This window comes from Artibeus jamaicensis, unplaced genomic scaffold, assembly GCF_021234435.1.
Source record: "Artibeus jamaicensis isolate MK-2021 breed Jamaican fruit bat unplaced genomic scaffold, CSHL_Jam_final contig_700, whole genome shotgun sequence".
NCBI lineage: Eukaryota > Metazoa > Chordata > Mammalia > Chiroptera > Phyllostomidae > Artibeus > Artibeus jamaicensis.
In genome coordinates, this window is record NW_026521930.1 from 2699677 (window position 1) to 2720834 (window position 21158).

At 44.5% G+C, this 21158-nt stretch overlaps 2 protein-coding genes across 3 annotated transcripts in view; both read left to right on the forward strand.

The window, feature by feature from the left end:
- The window catches only part of LCMT1 (leucine carboxyl methyltransferase 1), a 62077-nt gene extending 61200 nt beyond the window's left edge, over positions 1-877 (forward strand). For both annotated transcript variants that reach the window (XM_037127423.2, XM_037127424.2), the window contains exon 11: positions 664-877. In XM_037127423.2, coding sequence (XP_036983318.2) covers positions 664-686 — 23 coding nt within the window. In that variant the 3' untranslated portion in view covers positions 687-877. The remainder of the gene's footprint in view (positions 1-663) is intronic.
- A 4981-nt stretch (positions 878-5858) lies between these two features.
- Positions 5859-17008, forward strand: AQP8 (aquaporin 8). The gene is made up of 7 exons (XM_053671727.1): positions 5859-5945; positions 6343-6414; positions 6656-6864; positions 12330-12459; positions 14098-14306; positions 15671-15805; positions 16960-17008. Exons 1-7 carry the CDS (start codon positions 5859-5861, stop codon positions 17006-17008), a joined length of 891 nt encoding a protein of 296 aa, XP_053527702.1.
- Positions 17009-21158: the final 4150 nt, after the last annotated feature.

Genomic DNA, 21158 nt, shown 5'->3' on the forward strand with positions numbered 1-21158 from the left:
TTTTAGGTTTTACAGAGTAACAGTATGCTGAACATTGTTATGATGGAGGCTTTAGTTCCTACTTTATCTGGGTATCGTAATGTCCCACAATATATGTGTGTGGTGAAGAAGCATGTCTGCATTTGCTCCAAATTCAGCCTTTAAAGGACAGGCTTGGTGTTAATAGTGAGAGCCCATAAACTGGCAATGCTTTCTGTCTTTTTTTTTTACTCTTCCTTCAAGAACATGCTTAGTGAATTTTAGAGAGAAGGGAAGGGAGAGAAACATTGACTGGTTGTCTCTCATTTGCACCCTGACTGGGATGACCGAACCCGCAGCCTAGGCATGTGCACTGACTGGGAATTAAACCCATGACCTTTTGGTTTTTGGGATGACACTCCAGCCAACTGAGCCACACTGGCCAGGGCTGATGGTGCTTGCTTCATACCTTTAAAACCACCAGTGAACACAGCCTTGTACCTAGCTTGTTTCCTGGTGAAATCTCAGGAAGCAGGAGACCAGAACTGCAGTGCTCAGGGGTGTGGCTAGCACCCAGGGTGTGGCCTGTGCTCAGGACCAGGCATGGAGGCTGGTGCCCAGTGGGGTCACACTCTCCCACCTCTGTGTTTTCTCTCCTTGGCACTGGGAGTCTCTTAGCTGTGTGGTTTTTTTTTCCCCCCTCAGGTTTGGAGGAGATCACTTACTAACCTTTTCCAGGTTGATGCTGAGCCAGAAGCTGCAGCCACTGACCTTCCTGAAGTTGATATGCAAGTCTCCTGAGTGATGGCCAGGCCTCATCGACCAGTCTATTCCACAGTTGAGAAACCAGTTACTAGGGCTGTAATACCACTTCCTGTTCTGTTGACTCATTGTTTAAATAAATCTCAGTTGCCAGTCACCTGCGTGCTTGTCCTTCTCTTTCCTGGGTGGGCTCTGGTTTTCTTCCACGTGAGCTGAAACCCAAGGTCTCACTCCTACCCTGACCTGGCTGATCGCCTGGAGTCAGATGCAGTTCTTGCCCTCCCATCCTTTGGGATTTACTCCATGTGCTCTTGTTTGCAGCAGCTGACGATGCACCTGTACCTTGACCCTGGGCCACTGGGTGCAAGAGCTCCTCTGTGCTCCTGTTCCTGCCCCCACCAGACTACCCTACAGAAGTCCTCTTTCCTCTCAGTTATTGTGGAGGCCAAATGAGGGCCCCCTAAAATGTCTTGGAATGTACCCCCACAGGTAAGGGGGGATGATGCTATATCTCTCTGGGACACAAGAATATAATTTAGAAAATCTAGAAGCAGTGGAAGGCCTGCAGAATTGCTGTATATAAATGTTCCTGAAAACTGGGCCTTTTACACAAGATACCATATCAGTGAGGTCTGAACCTTTGGCGAAGACCTGGAGGTCAAATTTACTGAGTGGCTCACCTCAAAAATGTAAAGCGCTCACAATGCTTAAGTGTTTTAAAGGTGGAGGGTAGGGCTAAGGTCTTCATAGGCAAATGAAACAGCCAACACCAGAGGCAAAGCATTGCAAAGCAGCTGCTTCAAATACAAAATGGATCTGCTGCGTCCACCTTAAAAAACCCTGTGTTTATAACTCAGCATCCAGTTTGCTGCCTCTGTGGCCCTTGCCTACATTTGTCATTAATCATATTCATTCCACAGGTATTTATCAAGCACCTCTATGTATCATGACAGACGGTCTCATGGCACCAGCCAGAAAATTCCAGACCAATTGGTTAAGATTGCATTCCTGGCATTTAGTACTTCTGGCCAAGATGGAGGCATAGATGGAAACACTGTACCTCCTCGCACAACCAAATTTAAGGACAACAAAGATTCAGAAACAAACACACAACCAAAATAGACAAAATTGAACTGTACCAAAGTCCAACAACAATGAACCATTCATCCAGACTGGTAGGAGGGGATGGAGTCAACAGCCAGTGGAGAGGGGTCCCAGTAGGGAAAAGTGGTGGCTGCCAGACTGACCCAGGTGCGCAGGCAGCGGTTGGTAGATCCCAGGTGTGGGGTGGCAACGGGCAGACCCAGAGAGGCACTCAAGGCACCTGGCTGACCATGGTCACACATTCACATGCAGATAAACCAGGTGAAAAAGCAGATAGTGAGACAGACTGTGCAACGCAGGGCCCCAGCACTGGGAAATAAAGCTTAAAAGCACCAATTGGAAAAAAACTTTCAGGGGTTGAGGTGCCAGGAGAGGCTGTCAGCCTCACAGGAGAGGTTTGTTGGAGAGACCCACAGGGTCCTAGAATGTACACAAGCCCACCCACCCAGGAACCAGCACCAGAAGGTCCCAATTTGCTAAAACAAAAACAAACTAAGAGGACAGCTAGATGAGTGGAACCACAGAAATGGAGATCACATGGAGGGTTAGCAACAGGGGAGTGGGAGGAGGAGAAGGGGGGAGAAGGTACAGAGAATAAGTAGCATAGGCTGTAGGTAGAAAATAGGAGGGAGGGCAAGAATAGTATGGGAAATATAAAATCTAAAGAACTTGACACACGGACATGAACTAAAAAGGGGAATGGGGGAGGGATATGCAGGGTGGAGGGGAATGAAGGGGGGAATGGGACAAGTAATAACAAAATATATTTAATATATATAAGCTAATAATAAAATATATTTAAAAATAAATAACTAATATGAAATATATTTAAGATATATAAATAACTGTAATAACAATCAATAATATATTTTTAAATATATAAATATATTTGATTGATTACGCCATTACAGTTGTCCCATTTCTCCCCCTTCATTCCCCTCCACCCCCCCCCCCATCCCCACCCTTACCCCCTTTAGTTTATGTCCATGTGTCTCAATTCCTTTAGATTCTATATTTCCCATGCTATTCTTGCCCCCCATCTATTTTCTATCTACTGTCTATGCTACTTATTTTCTGTACCTTCTCCCCCCTTCTCCTCCTCCCACTCCCCTGTTGCTAACTCTCCATGTGATCTCCATTTCTGTGGTTTCATTCCTGATTTACCTGTCTGCTTAGTTTGTTTTTGTTTTAGGTGTGGTTGTTAGTAATTGTGAGTTTGCTGTCATTTTAGTATATGTGTTTTTTATCTTCTTTTTCTTAGATAAGTCTCTAACATTTCATAAAATAAGGGCTTGATGATGATGAACTCCTTGAACTTGACCTTATCTGAGAAGCACTTTATCTGTCCTTCCATTCTAAATGAAAGCTTTGCTGGATAGAGCAATCTTGGATGTAGGTCTTTGGATTTCATGACTCGGAATACCTCTTTCCAGCCCCTTCTTGCCTATAAGGTCTCTTTTGAGAAATCTGCTGATAGTCTGATGGGGACTCCTTTGTAGGTGACTGTCCCCTTAGCTCTTGCTGCTTCTAGGATTCTCTCCTTCATTTTAATCTTGGATAATGCAATTATGGTGTGCCTTGGTGTGTTCCTCCTTGGGTCCACCTTCTTTGGGACTCTCTGAGCTTCCTGGACTTCCTGGAAGTCTATTTCGTTTGCCAGACTGGGGAAGTTTTCCTTTATTATTTGTTCAAATAACTTTTCCACTTGTTGCTCTTCCTCTTCTTCTACTGGTACCCCTATAATTCGACGTTGGAATGTATGAAGATGTCCTGGAGGTTCCTAAGCCTCTTCTCATTTTTTAGAATTCTTGTTTCTTCATTTTTTTCTGATTGGATGTTCCTTTCTTCCTTCTGGTCCACTCCATTGATTTGAGTTCCAGTTTCTTTCCCATTACTGATGGTTCCCTGTATATTTTCCTTTATTTCACTTAGCATAGCCTTCATTTTTTCATTTAATTTGTGACCAAATTCAACCAATTTTGTGAGTATCCTGATTACCAGTGTTTTGAACTGTGTATCTGATAGGTTGTTTATCTTTTTGTCACTTAGTTGTATTTTTTCTGGAGCTTTGATTTATTTTTTTGTTCGGGCCATTTTTTTTTTTTTTTTGTCTTGACGTGCCTATTACGTAGTGAGGGGCACAGCCTTAGGTGTTCACCAGGGAGGGGTGACCCAGGTGCTGGGTTATGAGACTGTGTGTGGGGCGGGGTCTGAGAGGAAACCACGGTGCTTGTTCCACCCTCTGCCAGGTTTCAGTCCCCTCCCCCACTTCCCACAAGCAAGTTAGGCCCTTTTGGTGCTGATTCCTGTGTGGGTAGTTTTGTGAACATCCTGGGTCCCTGTGGGTCTCTCCATTGAACTCTCCTGTGATGCTGGGAATTTCTCCCAACATCTCACCCCCCACAGGTGTTTTCAGTCAGTGTTTTGAGGCTTTATTTCCCCATGCTGGGACTCTGAGTTGTGCGGTCTGTCTCGCTCCTTAGTTTTGCCTGGTTTATTTGCACGTGAATGTGAGATCACCCATCCCACCAGCTGACTTGTGCACCATGCCCTTCCACAATCTGCCGCCTATCTGGGTCTGCCCACTGCCACCTTGCAGTGCCTGGGGCCCACCAGCCACCCTGCTGTGAGCCCTGTCTGTCTGGGATCCCCAACTCTGCCCCTCCTACCAGTCTGGATGAATGTGTTTATTTTAACTCCTTGGTTATTGGACTTCCATACAATTCAGTTTTCTGTAAGTACTGGTTCTTTTTTTGTTTTTAAATTGTTGTTGTCCTTATTTTGGTTGTGCAAGGAGGCACAGTGTGTCTACCTATGCCTCCATCTTGGCTGGAAGTCAGCAGATACTTTTTTATCTACACAAATTTGGGCAAGTTTTTAGTGCCTTGTTTTTATCATCTGAAGATGGGGATAAGAAATGATAGGACTTATTTCTAGGGGTATTGTGAATACATGCAGAGGGCTTAGCACCATGTTAGTGAGAAGTTAATTAATAGTAGAAATGATCATTCAAATTCTCACATTCATGATACAATTTCTCTGTCTGTACATACAAATACTTACATGCTTACAAGCGCTGAACAGCATCTTTGTCTGTCTTGTTCTCTGCTATATTTTCCACACAGCTCTCAGAATAGTACCCAAATATTTGTTAAATGGATGAGTAAGGAAACCCATCTCTCTTTTCTTCTTTTCATCCATCTCTCCATCCCTTCCTTTTTCCCTTCCTGCCTTCTTTCCCTCCTTCTATACATCCTCTTAGAAAGGTAGTCAAGTATAGTGGCCTAACTCAAAGTTGTTTTTTTTTCAATTTTGGTAAAATATACATAACAAATGTACCACATTAGTCATTTTTAACTGTATAGTTTAGTGGCATTAAGTACATTCATAATGTTGTGCAACCATCACTACCATTCATGTCCATATCATTTTTGTCTTCCCCAACTGAAACTCTGTCCCCATTAAATAATAACTCCCTATTCTCCTCTCCTCCCAGCCCCTAACAACTACCATTGTACATTCTGTCTCTCTGAATTTGACTGTTCTAGGCACTTCATATAAGTGGAATCATACATTCCTTTTTCTGACTTGACCTACAAGTTTTGCAGTCATAAAAGCTGTATGATCTTGAGAAACTTAATTTTCCTGAATCTCCACTTCCACATCTATAAAATGGCTGTAATAATAGTATCTATTCATAGGTTGTTGTAGGGTTTAAATGAAATAATACATGTAAGGTATGTAGCCCAGTGTCTGGCACACAGAAAGTGCTCAATAAATATTTAATTATGTGTAAATATATGTTATGAATTGGAGAACCCTGGAATTGTGCTTATCATATGTCTAGCACTATCACGAGCGCTTTACATATGAGCATTAACTCATTTAAACCTCACAATGAACCTATGTCACTATGATCTGCACATCGTAGAGGAGAAAATTGAAGTGCAGAGGGGGTAAGTAAATGCTCAAAGTTACATAGCTAGTACATGGCAAACTTGGGGTTGAAATCCAGGCAGCCTGTTTCTAAAGGCATGGCTTTCCATGGGGCCAAATTATCTCTGATACCTGTCAGTGGACAGTCATCTGTGCACAACTCAGTCCTGAATCAGGCGATCATGGTGAGTGAGTGGAAGTGTTGGACCTCATATATGAGGGGATGTCTGTGGGAATCGGTGGAAAAGCCACTGAAGATGAGTTGGCTGTTACCTTCCATGTGTGATTCTAACCCAGTGGGGCACTCCTCATGTCTGCTTTGGACATGAGGGTCTCCTTTGGATCCCGATGGTGACCACAGGGAGCTGGGCCCTCCCTCTTCTGCTGGGGAAGGCCCAGAGGCTTCCCCAGATGATGCAGTTAAGCCAGCACCTTTCCCCCTAGTTGGCAGTAAGCTCAGCAATCCTTGACCACCAGTTGCTCTGCCCAGCTGAGATTTAAAAAAAAAAAAATCTTTCTTCCTCTGGGCCTCAGGGCCACCTCCTGGCCAGGTTTTATTGCCTTCTTGGCGCCCTTTTAAAGGGCAGAGCCTGTGTTGGGATCAGCAACTCCATCTCCAGAGATAAAAGAGCCCAGGAGAGAGTCCTGGTGCAGGTGGGTTCTCAAACATTTTAGGCACAACCTGTCCCATGTGGCCTTAGCCCTGGTGTCTACAGAGATGAGCCCACCACTGCCATTTCATCTCCAGCCTGGCCCTTCCAGGTTACTGAGAATTAATTTAAGGTTGGCAGGTGGAGGGCTTCTTCCTGGGCTGCCCATCCTTCCAAGTCCACTCTCCCTTTCCTCTTCTTCAGGCAACTGCATCTATGGGTGACCTTGAATTGGCAGTGGCTAGGGAAAGGAGCCAAGCGTGGAGGATAGGCGACATGGGTCCTGGTATGAGCAGTGTGTGCAGCCCTGCCTGGTTGAACTGCTGGGCTCTGCTCTCTTCATCTTCACTGGGTGCCTGTCAGTCATCAAGAACAAGCCAGAAACCGGGCTGCTGCAACCGGCCCTGACCCACAGGCTGGCCCTGGGCCTCATCATTGCGGTGCTGGGGAATATCAGATGAGGGCAGGCTATGCATTCAGCCAGTGCTAACCTGAGGAGCTGAGCTATCAGCAGGGAGCTTTGGGTATACACTCGGAATACTGGGGGCACTGTGGAAAAGTGTAGTTTGGAGTCAGACTAGCTGAGTTCAAATCCTCACTCTGCAGCCTATAAGCTCTTTGGCTTTCGGCAAGTCACTCTTCAAATTTGAACCGCTCCATTTAGAATATGGGAACCATACAGTATGTTTAAAATTATTTTAAAAATATTTTTTTATTTATTTTTAGAGAAGGGAATACAGGGAGAAAGAGAGGGAGAGAAACATCAATATGTGGTTGCCTCTCGTGTGCCCCACACTGGGGACCTGGCCTGCAACCCAGGCATGTGCCCTGACTGGAAATTGAATCAGTGACCCTTTGATTTACAGGCAGGTGCTCAATCCATATGTTTCTCCCTTGCTGCCTTTAAGATTCTCTCTTTGTCCTTGAATTTTGCCATTTTAATTATGATGTGTCTTGAAGTGGACCTCTTTGGGTTCCTCTTGATTGAGACTCTCTGTTTCCTGGATTTGTATGGCTTTTCTCTCATTAAATTAGGAAAGTTTTCCATCATTACTTTTTCAAACAGGTTTTCTATCTATCCTTTGCTGTTCTTCTCTTCCTTCTGGTATTCCTAGTATATGGAAATGATTATGTTTCAAGTTTTCTTGCAGTCTCTTACCACCTGTTCATTCTTTCTTAATCTCTTTTCCTTTTCTTACTGTATCTGGGTGTTTTTTTCTACCTTGTCCTCCAGCTCACTGATTCATCTTCCGCTTCATCTAGCCTTCTTATAGTTCCTTCTAGTGTGTTTTTTATTTCTGAGATTTTATTGTTCATTTCTTTCTGATTTTTGTTTGTTTCTATTTCTTTATTCATGCTGTTATAGTTCTCCCTCAGTTTCATGTAGTTGTCTGTGAGTTCCTTGAGCATCTTTCTAATCATTATTTTGAATTCTGTATCTGATAGTTTGGTGACCTTCATTTCATTTAGCTCTTTTTGTGGGGAGTCCATTTCTTTTGACTGCATGTTTTTTCTTTTTGTCTCCAGATTTGAGGTGACTCTTTTTGTTTGTTTCTGTGCTTCCTGATATTTTGCTTTGCTAGCTGTCTTTGTAGGGTGAATTTTTATGGTAGAAATTCTGTGGGGTTCAGTGGTGTGGTCTCTTTGATCTCCTTGTCTGGATGCTCTAGGTTTGCCCTTTCTTCTGTTTGTTTGAACTCTCTTGTTGTACTTGGGTTTTTACCTTTCATTGGTTCCTTTGTTGGTGGTGTCTCTTCTCTGGCAGGTATACTGATGTTCACAGCTCCCACCTATTCTTGTATGTGATCAGTGGCAGTGGGTAGGCAAAATGGATTAAGACAGCAGGAGAGTACTTTATGGAATTTAAAGTACCAGCAAGTAGAGAAGCAATAGGAGATTCTTTGGACAAGTGTAACATTAAATGATATTTCAACCAACTAGCTACATTTTATGGAAGGTGAGAGATAAGACTCTTGTTAGAGGGGAGGAGGATTGTGAGCTGAAGCCAGAAAACAGAACTCTTGTGCAAGGTGAGATGATGAGATATAGTGAGATTAAAGGATAGAAAGTAGGCATAGTGTGAGAGAAAATAGAGTTAACCACAACGATGATAATGCTCAATAATAATAACAATAATAAGGAATAAATGAAGTGGGCTAAAATCAGGATGGTTGATGTGTAGTATGTACAATTGTATGGAACAACAATCATTTGTAATAGTGCTGGAAGAACAATAATATGACAAGAAATATATGATTTAGATAACCAGAATATTAAGTACCTGATGAAGAGTTGTGTGTTATTAGAACACAGGTGAAGTGAAAGAAGGAAAATTAAAATACAGTAAAGAGAGAATAAGGAAAACTAGACAAACAATGCAATTAAACACAAAAATAAAACAAGGAAAACTAAACACAAAGAAGAGAACTGAAAAAAATACTAATAAAATAAAAGTTTAAAAATAATGAAAAAATAACAATAATACACATAAACAATAAAACACCAGCGCTATGGATTAGCAAAGTGACATTTGTCTCAGTTTCTCAATTTTGGGGCTTAGCCTTGTGTTCCACCTTTGGATCTGTCTCTGGACCCTTTGTAACTCCATGTCTTATTGTCTCACTTGGGGGAAGAAAAAAGAAAAGAAAAAAAAGAGAGGAACAAAAAAGAAAAAAATAAGCCTCCTTCTGACTTTAAACCTGTTCAGGGAGTTCTGCTGGTCTTCCTAGATGCCACAGGAAGAGGAAGGCTGGGCTTCCCTTTTCTCCCTTACTATGGATTTGAGAGGATGGGGACCAGGTATGGGCCATAATATTCACAGTTGTCCAGCCTCCTGCCCAGGCCGTCCCTGAGCTGCAGGCTCCAATCAGCCACTCAGTCTCTGGGAGCACAGCATGAGTCAACCTCCGGCCTGCTGTTCCACTCAGCCATTCAGCCTCTGGGTGTAGCATGAGACAAGTTTGGGCATGATTCCACTTAGCCACTCAGTGTCTGGGCACGTGCAGCTCAAATCACACTTGTGGGAAGCCAGCTGCTGCTCAAGAGTTCCTTAGAAAGCAGCTGCCCACTATTCTTAACAAGCGCATGTCTTTTCTCACAGCCCAAGTTTCCAAACAGTTTGGAGACTGTTTGGAGACTGACACAGCCCAACTCCTCCCCTCTCCAGGTGTCACCTGGCACCTCAGTTTCTCTGGTGCAGGTGTCTACAGTCCCAGCAGTTGTATACTTCCTCTGTGTCTCTCCCACTTTGTCTCTATTCCCCTCAGCAACTTCCACTATTCAGGTCCCTCCTGGTATGGGGCTGCCCTCCCTTCTCTGGTAGGGGAGAAAGCTGGTGACCTAACTCTCCTTCCCATATCCTGTGGCAGGTGCCAGGCAGGGACCTGCAGCAGCCTTGGTTCCTGATCAGATCCCAGGGACCTTACTGTCCCAGTGCAATCCCCTCACTGCCTGTTTTTCAATGTCCTCTGCAATTTTTGGCCTCCAAAGTTCATATAAGCTGGGATTCCATTGGCTGTTCACTCTGTTCCTCTGAAGATTGGCTAGGTGTTCCAGCTGGGCACAGGGAGAGCTGGGCTCCACTCCCACCTACCTCACCATCATTTTCTCCTCCCTCATAGAGATGCTGTTGTTCACAAATTAAACAGATCTATGTTGCTTAAAGCAGGGACTAGGCTTGCTCCTCTTTTTGTTTACTCAACCAAGGTACCACAAATATGTCTCATACATAGGAGGTGTGCACTGTAAGTTTGCTGAATATAAGTAAATCCAACAAATATTTATTCAGCACCCACTGTGCACCAGCCACTGACTTTGAGGTTGCTCAGTGGAACCAAGGTAAGATATGTGAAGCACTCAACACTTCACCTGGCCCATAGTAGATATTGAATGGACATTTGTTGAGCACATAAGGAATAAATAAACTCGAAGTGTCTTGATTGTGTTATTGTTAGTGAGTACCTAGTTTGTCCTGGGAATATGTATGGTATCCCAGATAGCCTAGCCCTCTTCAGGTTGAGCCATGCTCTGAGTAAGTTTCTCTCACTGTTTGGGCCAGGTGAGATGGTGGAAGAGAGGCTGATGACTGGAGAAAGAGGCTTTAATTCTTCAGTCTCCCATGGAAGGCCCCCCACCCTACTTCATCTCTATGCTTTGGCAGAGCCCAGGCTGAACTTGGTAATAGATCCAAATGGAGGCCACACAGACCTGGCCACCCTCTCCCCACCTGCATCTGAGCAACATCTGGGGCTTCTAAGTCATGCAAGAAGCTCACTCAAGGGCCTCTGCACAGATTTGGACCAGATGAGGTAGGTTGCTTGTCCCGAGACATCAGCATGTTGGACAAAGTCCTTTTGTCCAGAGCCAAGTTCCTCTGTTCAGTCTTAGTTTGATGCCTTGTATCCACTGGGGCCAGATCCACTGTGGGCTCTTAAAATCTTGGGGTCACTTTTCCTTTTATGAGGATATCCATTCCACTCCATGCACCAGAGGAATTTAATGGGCCATCCTGTGAAGACAGTAAGACTAAATGGGATGCTGACACAGGTAGGAGGGTGTGGGGGTCTGATGGCTCTGAGTCTTCAATAGTTGAGCATCTTGGTGGAAAGGAAAGCTCTTTACCCATGACCAGTGGAGAGGCCAGCCAACCCAAATCTGCCCTTTGGCCCTAGGTTTGACTTTGTCTACCCACCTACTCCCTTCACATCCCAAACTCCAGGTCCCAATCCCAAACCCTATTGTGAACTTCTAACCTCTCTCCTGATTCTCAATGCCATATCCAACCTGAAGTTCTACTCTCTATTTTATCTTCAACACTAATTACACATTCAGCCCCAAAACAGGGGTTTCCCAGACTCTTAGATATAGAGAACAGATTGGTGGTTGCCTGAGGCATGGGGTGGGGGTGAAATGGGTGAAGAGTGTCACAAGGTAAAAAATTCCAGTTATAAAATAAGTAAGTTCTACTGTAGTGACTATGGTGAATAATACTGTCCTGCATACTTGATAGTTGCTGAGAAAGTAGGTCTTAAAAATTCTTATCACAAGAAAAAAGTTCTGTGTATGTGGTGACAAGTGTGAACTAGATTTATTGTGCTGATCATTTTTGCAATATATACAAATATTGAATCATTGTATTGTGCACCAGAAACTAAAATGTTGTTTGTCAATTATACCTCAATAAAAATAAAATAGGATTTTTATTGGTTGAGCAGTTCAACCAAGAACATTTGTTCAAGGCCCAGTTACCATATTTTGCCATGTGTAATGTGCACTTTTTTGCCCAAATTTTTGAGGTGAAAACAAGGATGTGTATTATACATGGGTAGTACCTGAAATACCTTGTATCTGTTCTTGTGTTTTGTAATTATTATTACATAAAATTTTTATGCCACAATATGTTAAAAAATAAATGCTAAAATTCCTTTATAACACAAAAACCAAATATCTAATATAAATAAATGAAAAGTTGAATTAAAAATTAAAACACAAGATTTTTTTCTTAAAAGTTTGGTCCGAAATCTTGGGCACACATTATATATGGGAGCACATTATATATGGCAAAATATGGTACTTACAAGGGGAAGCCAGGGTGCCTCTCTTAGGCTACTAATTTGGAATCTGGGGTCTCATTCTAACCTGTGGCCACATCTCTGAAGGGCTGGAAGGGGTCTCTGAGGGAGTCTGGAAGTAGATGAGAGATGGTTTCCCATGTGTTCTTCCTCTGGGTACACTGGAGCATCCAGGAACTGGGCTGCTCTTCCCTCCTGGGCTCTACCAAGGTCCCTAGCCCCACTAGTGCCTCTTTCCACTTGGACTGAGCCCTTGACTAACTATTAGTGCAAGGCCAGCCTAGGTGGCTTATTGGGATGCAATCCCTTGGCCACAGCCTGAACCTTGGCCTTCTGTTTCTGTGGCTGACAGCGGTGGACACTTTAACCCTGCCACATCCCTAACGGCCATGCTGATTGGAGGCCTCAACCTGAGGATTCTCCTTCCTGACTGGATCTCCCAGCTGTGTGGAGGGCTGATTGGAGCCAGCCTGGCCAAGGTGGGTAACCCCCAGTGGGGGCTAGGCTGGTGGTTTCTGCTCTGATGGGGCTGCTGGGGGCAGGGAGGGGGACTGTCAAACTTCTCTTGTATTTTCCAGTGGGATTGGGTGGACCCTTCTCTATTGGGGAGGGGGATACTCCAAGGGCCTTTGATTCACTACAAACCCACCTATTCTCTCCATGTCTGGACAGACCAAGACAGATCAGGAAGCAGAATTCAGGACTGGAAGTTTTTCTTCCTAAGTCCATTTCTGGCTTTGGAGTAGATTTGCTAGTTCTAATATTTTTCACATGTTCATTCATTCATTTGTTCATTCACTTGTTCATTTATTCTACAAACGTCTCAGTAAGCACTGACTGGGATACAAAGTAAATATTATTCTTCTTGAAAAACTCTTGAACTGACTTACTTATCTGTGTATTCTCCAGTTTGCCCCCACTCCCCTTTAAGCCAAGTTCTCTGCCTTTGAAGGGAGTTAATATTCAATTTATATTTGGAATCCTCCCATCCCAACAGGAAATCTACCTCTTCCTTTTTGTGCCAGAATTTTCAGAGCTCTACACATAACTCCATGGGTGGATGCCCTCCCTCCCTCCTTCCATCTTTCCTTCCTTCATCTCTTCTCTCTTTCACTCTTTCTTTCTTGCTTGCTGCCCTGAAGCGTCAGTCTAACAAGGACTCTCAAGATGCAGGTTTTGCTTGGTAGTGAGTGAGGAGAGTAGGGTGGGGGAGGGGCCGCCCTGTTAGCCTGGCTGGGCCTGTGGCTCTAAGCTCAGGCCCATTGTAAACCTTGGTTTCAAGGTCCATTATGCTGGCTTCCCTAGCCTGGTCTCCCAACGCCCCCACTCAAAACCCTGTTCTCTGCCTGTACCTTTCTGCTCTGATCCTTGGTGAAAAGCAGTTTTCAGACTGCCTATGGCTGGGCCACTTGCAAACTTGTCAAACCTGACAGTGACTGGTACAAAGCAGTAGTTGCCACTCACTGAACACACCCTCCCCTGCCAAGCACTCTACATATCTTCTCTTATTTCATTTCCCAACAACTTCACAAGTCCTTAGAGGACGCTCAGTCCCCGGGGACAGAGCTATTATTATCCCCATTTTATAGAAGAGGAAATGAAGGCACAGAGAAGTCAGTAACTAGTCCAAGTTCAGATGAGCTGCTGAGCAGCAGAGCCAGATTTGGGTTTAGGATCCAGAACCTTGTCTGCTCTGCTGTCTTCTCTCTCCAGGAGCTGCAGTGACCCCTGAGGCTGATTTCTCTGAAACCAATGGAGCTTAAGCCTCAAGGCTCCACTTGCCCCTTTGAAGGGACCTTATATGGGTTAGCAATGTGTCGACCTGGGCATGTGTGTTTGTAAAATTTGTAAAAATACGGTATTTTTGTATTGTCTTTCTGAAAGAGGTTCATCTAAGTTATGTAAGTTTGAGACCTACTGGAGCCACCACTGGTCACCCCCATTTACAGGTGAACAAAGTGAGGCTTAGAGAAGTTCAATAGCTCACACATTGCCATATGGCAAAAACTAGTGGAGTGGGATCACTAATGGTCAGGATATGTTTTTGTAGGCTCCTCTCCTCAGCTGCTGGCCATCTCTTCACCCCCACTGTGGGGCTGAGTGGCTTCTCTCTGCAGGTGGTGAGTCCAGAGGAGAGGTTCTGGAATGCATCTGGGGCAGCCTTTGTTCAGGAGCCAGGGCAGGTGGCAAGGGCAGTGTTGGCAGAGATTGTCCTGACCGTACTGCTGGCATTGGCTGTCTGCATGGGCACCATCAACAAGAAAATACGGGGCCCTCTGGCCCCATTGTCCATTGGCTTCTCCATCACTGTGGATATTTTGACAGAGTGAGTGCCTCTTGGCTATGGGACTGGAGTCCCTGGCCCTGGGCCCAGCCTTGGCTCTGGAGGTGGGGTCTGCAGAGCTTACTTGAGGGACACAGACTGAGTGCCAATGGGGGCCAGGAAGGTAATACAAATTGGGGAAGTGGGCTGGCATTAGGCAGACAATAGGGAGTGATGAGGACTGTGGTATCTTTGGAGGTACCACTATTCACCTCTGGGAATGTATTGCTATGTAGGAGTGTGGGCCTGGAGGGAACCTTCTAATTTCATTCCAAGAAAGTCAGAAAGCTGGATTTTTATGTGAAATTATTTTTGTAGTATCAGTAAAACATTTCTGCAGGATTTGTTTGTCCATGTTGAGCTCCTTAGTATGTTTGGGATGGGATTAAGGAGATTAGGTTGGGTGAGGTGTTATTTCTTTCATTTTATGTAAGTGGAAACAGGTTCAGAGAGAACAGAAGTAACTTATTGAAGGTTACTGGGCAGCAGCAAATTAAGTGACGGATGCGAGACCAGAGCCCAAATCTCTGGCTAGAGAGGATGAGAGAGCCCCTCCCTAATGTCCAGCTCTTTCTTTTCTCTTTGATACAGTTTCTTCCTGGCTCTGCCCTCCAGCCCCATTTCATTCTTGGGACTGGGAAAGAGAAGCCTGGGAGGATCAGCTGAACCTGTGTGGAAAGCTGTGGTGATGCTTTGCTTCCCCCTAGTGACTATTGTTTTACTTGCATGCCTATTCTCCCATGGCTACTGGACGCAGAGGCCAGTGAGGGGCCAAGTCTGCAGAACCCCAGCTTGAGTGAATGGGACAAAGATTTAGACAACAGAAGTAGAGAGGTGCACCTGGGCCACAGTCCCCCTGTAGGAGGTGCTAGGACAACTAGACTTAACACCTGTATATGCATTATATGTGAGATATGGGCTATATATGTGTTTTCTCACTGACAATCCATGAGATAGAAACTTTCACCTCAACTGAAATACAGGCAGGTTAGACAAAGGTCACACAGTAAGAAAACGGCTGGTTTGGGTCTTGAATCTAGGTCCACTTGAGTCCAAAGTTCACATTTTTGACAACTGCTTGACTTTGCTTTATCAACTTTGGAGGGAAAATCTTCCTTTTTTCTCTTCCTGCCATCCCTGAGCAGGCACTCCTTCTGGAAATTCTTCTAGAAGGCATGTGCAGAGTGGAAGACTGTAAGCCCAGTGCTGATAGCCTCTTTACCTGTGTCTTCTTTAGAAGCTTCCAGAACCCTACGTTAAGGAGGGTTTTGAGAAGGTGCGTGACCTAGGCCTAGTTGGGGAAAGGAACCTGAAGTGAGTTGGGGCCTGGCTGGAATTCCTGGTGACATGTGGCTGGGTGTTTGCAGAGGTTTTGTATCTGGAGCCTACATGAATCCTGCCCATGCCTTTGGACTTGCTGTGGTGGCCAACCACTGGGACTTCCACTGGATCTACTGGCTGGGCCCATTCTTGGCCAGCCTGCTCGTGGGAGTGTTCATCAGGTAGGAATGTGACACAGGGTTACTATCTGATGGCTACCTGGTGATAGTTTCCATGGTGTCCAGGGCTAAAAGACTAGGATCTCACTTGGGTTTGTAGAAGAGAAGAGGGAGCCTTCTTCAGAGGCAAATGCTATGACTCTGGAAGCTTTGATCGCAAGTGACAGAAATCCATCTCAACACAACTTATGTCATACAGGAGAATTCACTGGCTTACATAATTGAAAAATACACAGGTAGCACTGGTTTCAGGTAGGTGCCCAAACAATGTCTCAGGACTCAGCCTTTCTCATAGACTCTGTCCTCTCTGTTGGCTTCATGCTTAGACAGGCTCCCCAATAGAGGCAGAGATGCTTACCGGGTGCAGAGGAAATAGAGCAACAGCTGTAGCTGGTCTTGGGTCTGATGTTCGCTGTTTGGACTAGCCCGGCTAGGTCATACCTACCTGTCAGTCAGTCACTGTAGCCATGGGGTCAGGCACTCCTACTGGCTACATTTGAACCATGAGCCTAATCCTGGACTTGGGGCATGGTCCAGGAGTAAGGATGTTGTCCAACTCTGGGGGCCCTACTCATACAGAAAACTATGAATACAGTGCCCCCTTGAGCATGCATATCAGGGATGTTGTTTACATAAAATACATTGTGGACAGTGCTTTGTAGATTTCTGCAATGGATAATAAGGTGATGTTACCAGAGGGATAATATCTGCTTGACTGCTTCTCCTTGGGCTCTCTTCTTGGGAGCCTCCAGTATCTGCAGGGTCCTGTTCTTTCTGCTCCAGGTTGTGCAGGGATAGGGTCTAGATTTGACACAAGTTGAGTCTACCTCCTGCTGTCTTGGGAGAGGACAGTTACTGGGCTGGGCTGATCTAGAATCACCACCACTTGGCAGTGTTGGCTGAGCTTATGGATTAGTGAGAAGTACCACTCATTATTCTTTCTGCTGCTTTCAGAATAGCAGGGATGAGCATCTTCAGGAAAAGGGCTAGACACCAAACAGAAAAGGGTTTCTCCCTCTCCCCAAGGGGATCCAATGATTGAGGCTGGGAAGGCTCAGGAAGGCATCTCTCTGGCAAACTCTGGGCCCAGAGATGTTGATGAAGAGCTCAGTGACTCTCAGGGGCTCAGGGACCTCACTGGGCTGTTGTTTTTGTAGGTTCTTTATTGGAGATGGGAAAACTCACCTCATCCTAAGGGGATGGTAAGCTGAGATGGTGGACTTCCCGCTGCCCTGGTGCCCTCAGCAGACCCATCCTGGTCTGCCTACAGGGCAGCTGCATTTCCTATTGTTGCACAAACCCAGAGGAGCAACTGACTTCTTCCCCAGAGTGAGGCCTGGCTTCTCAGATGGACAGACTGCTACTAGGTCCTGAGAGTGCTGTAGGTTCTGGGAATTCCCCTGTGCTCATCAGAGCCCTCAGCCTGGGGAACGTGTAGCTAGCATGTATCAGAAACACAGTCCCAGGAGTAGAGAAGCAACTGGAAAAGGGGGCTCTCTATATATAGCAGTTCAATTCCCCATCCCCTTATTTGGTCCTCTTGTGCCCTGAGTCCTCTGTTACAGAAAGGCCTTCTGTGTTCTATTTCCTTGCATCCTGAGCTTCCAATCTAGCTTTGTAATAAATAGTCCCATATTTCTTTTCACATGCCCATTCACTTGCCTTTCATTTCAGAAATGGGCACTGCTGGGGAGAAGAAAAGTCCAGGTTTGGTCTTGTTTATCAAGAGTCTAGTTAAGGCTTGAGTCCAGCTTAGTATAAGTATTTAGGGTGCAGGCCAACCCAATCTGTCTCCCATGTAGCCAGACCCATTGGAACTTTGTCTGGAGCTCAGAGACCAATCTAGAATCCAGTTTGGATGTTAGTAAGAATCAATTCCAGATCACAGATCTCAGGACCCTGCTGAAAAGCCCACTTCAGTCTCCGGGTCTGGTTTAGGACGTGGATTGGCCCACTCACTGCACTCCACCTGGGGATGAGTTGTGGGTGTGGGGTGGGCTGGATCTGCAAAGATTTCCTGAAGAAATAGATAATATGGCATAATACAAGTGTCCCCCTGGAAGGACAGTGGCATTTGGATGGAAGATGTGAGTAAAATGATAAGAAAGAACAAAAAAGGATAAAAAGACACATTCTGAACGTCACCCCTTATAAGTAGAGGATGTATCTTTGTAAGAATCTATGCATCATTTATGGAAGATGACCATTCTCAACAACAAACAAAAAGCTCACCCAGTTCTACAAGATGATCAAAATACTCACCTGAGAAAAAATAAAATGTTCACTGGAGCAAAATCACCAATATAATAAGAGACTGTCTACTGAGAAATGGATACTATGTACCCAAACATCCAGGACAATTTTAGAGAAAAAGAGAAAGACAAATATAAATAACAACCACAAACCTCTTAAAAAAGAAAAATGGAGGAAATAATATGATAATACCAGAAACAACAACATTAGGATGTTCACAAAGAGCAAAGAATATTGAAAGGTGCCATTTCTTTTGGTGAAATAAATAATGAAATAAGCCTTTGGTAAACTAGTAACAGAATAGTTACATATACATACATGTATACAGCTAACATTTATTGTGTTTACATGCCCAGCACTGTGCAGAATTCTTTCCATGCATTATATCATTTCCTCCCCACAACAGTCTATAAGGTAGGGTAGTGTCCTACTATTTAGGTTGAATAGTGTCCCCCCAAATTCATGTCCATTTGGAACATAAAAATGTGACCTTGTTTGGAAATAAGATCTTTGTGGACATAATTAAGGAAGGGTCAATTAAGGTGAGATCAGACTGGGTTAGGGTGGGCCCTAAATCCAATGAGTGTCCTTATAAGAGACAAAAAGGACACACAGTGATACAGAGAAGCAGCCACATGGAGAAGGGTGGTGGCTACGTGACAGCACTAGGAGACACCAAGAGCTACAAGGGGCAAGGAAGGATTTGCCCCAATGTCCTTTGGAGGGAGCATGGCCCTGCTGACACCTGGATTTCAGACTTTGGACCTCCAGAACTGTAAGATACTAAATTTCTGCTGTTTTTTTACCAAGTTTGTGGTATTGTTAAGGTGGCCTCAGGAAACTAATACAGGTAGGTAACTCTTATTCTTCCCATTTTCCAGAGGAGCAAATGGAGGTTCCAAGAGATGACATCATCTAAAATCCACAAGTAGAAGGAGCTAATTTTTTTCACACTTTCCAACAAGTATTTATTAGTAGTTAAGCCATAATTCAAGATTCTAGGGTAGGATGTACCCAGATGCCCCTTTGCCTCCCTGGGAGAAGGATGAGAACAGAGGACAGGTGGGATATACCCAGTTTAGATTTTCCTAGGAAATGTGCTTTCTTCCCAGTGGTCATTGCAGGCTGAAACCCAGGATATTGGGCAAAGGGACTTGCACACATGCGGGTACCATTCGCACATGGAGACATCGCTCCCTTTAGCAGTCATTGCCTTATCACAGCAGTGGAATTCTGGGTAGTTCTGCCAATAACTTAAGGTCTGGTTCTGGTTGGGGAAGCAGGTGTCAAAAGGGTAGTCTTATAGTTCTTGGTTTTGGTCTTGAAGTCTTCTGCCATGTTTTTGACTCCTAAAGATGCCCTAACACTGCTTGCAACTCAATGTGACCTGCAGCAAAAATGCCTCCATCTGGCCCAAAGGAGCTAAAATTTAAGATCAGGTAAGTTTGACTGCAGATCCAGGACCTTTGTCATCATACTTTACTGTTTCTGAATAAGGGACAGTATGTTCCTTGCCTTGTCTTCTAATTGCCTATTTGTCCCCATTAAGAAAAAACAGACGGACATGCATCATAACTCCTTTTACTCCTAGCTCCCAGTTGGATTTGAAGTCCTGGTCTTCCTGTCAAGTTCTAGACCATGAGCTCTCATGAGGAAGATCAATGCTAATTCATCTTTGTGACTACATTTATCTTAGTGCTTCCTACATTGAAGGGATTAAGTACTCGTCGACTGAAAGAATGCACAGGCTGGTCACAGTGAAACCCAAATTCATTGTGACCCTACAGAGTAGAATCCAGAATTGACCCATATCTCCTAAGTTCACCTCCATCCCACCTCCCATCTTTTCAAGAACAAGGGATTCTGTGGAATTTTAAATTGTTAAGAGCTGGAAACTCTATAGCAGCAGTAAAATGCAGTTGCTATGAGTTTAGATTCTGAGAAATACAAATTTAAAGCTCAGAACATTCACTCTTTTGCTGTATAAACTTGAGAGACTATGTATTAATAACTCCTCTCAGCCTCAGTTTCCTTGTCTGTAAAATGGGAATGTTGCCCCAGAATGTTTGTGAATTAAATAATGTTTATAAAGCATGCACATGTATAGTACATTGTGAGTGGACTATGTATCAGTTCTTATATTTATTGTTACTATAATCTAATCAATGGTTCTGCAACTTGCAGGAATCAGAATCAGGGCAAGAGGGTAGAGTTTCTAAGTGCACTTTGTACAAATGTATTTTCTCAATCAGCTACCCCCATAAGGCTCTGTGGACCTCTTGATGGGCAAAGCTTGGGAAGCACTCATGCTGTCCAACCCCAAAAACAAGAAAGGTTGAATAATTTGACTATAATCACAGAGTGATCTAATGGCAGAGCTGGGCCAGGATTTTGGACAGTCTAGTGTTCTTCCTATTGCAACAGGCATGTCCTGCTATAGACCTTTGGGGTAAAAGTACTGACTTCTTCCCTATTGCCACAATTAGCTTGAGTCTTCACATGCCATGATGTTGGGAAACCTGGTGTAAAACTCTTGTACCTCTCCCTCACCAGATCTTCCAGGAACTCTGAGAGCTTACACAATCCAAAAAGAGAAACATACCAATCTTTTACTCTCATGTAACTTTTTACTTTGTGCCCTATATGCTGCCATTTGCCTCTGCCTCATGGTGCTGCCATTGGAGTGGTCCTCAGATGTGTGTGCTATTGCTAAATTGCACTTGACCAGGCTACAGGGGTTTCTTGAAGGAGGAGTCCTTTACTGACAGTTCCACAGCTTCCATACCAAGCACACCTGCATGCTCTCCACTCTGTGGTGTATCCAAGCAACCATTAAGGCTGAGGTCTTTCAGGCCTTGCCTCCTCCCTCATCCCTCTACCCCACATTGCCATTCTCCTTCAGAGTCCTACCACCTCAGGGTGGGTTTAGACATTGGCCTCTCTTGGAACCCAAAGCCATTTCCCCTTCTAGTCCCACTCATCATGGAGTTTGGAGGTTGTGACTAGTCATGTTCATTTAACTGCTTGGAACACAAAAGCATTCATTCTCCTCCCTTAATTTTTTAACTGGTGTATAGGAATTGAAGATTTTTGGCCCTCAGGG

Excerpts from the sequence above, each read along its gene's own strand:
- AQP8 (XM_053671727.1), top strand. The coding sequence starts at position 5,859 with ATGGCTTTCCATGGGGCCAAATTATCTCTGATACCTGTCAGTGGACAG. Across the intron at positions 12,460-14,097 it reads TTGGAGCCAGCCTGGCCAAG|GTGGTGAGTCCAGAGGAGAG; the intron begins GTGGGTAACCCC and ends TTCTCTCTGCAG. Across the intron at positions 15,806-16,959 it reads CTCGTGGGAGTGTTCATCAG|GTTCTTTATTGGAGATGGGA; the intron begins GTAGGAATGTGA and ends TTGTTTTTGTAG.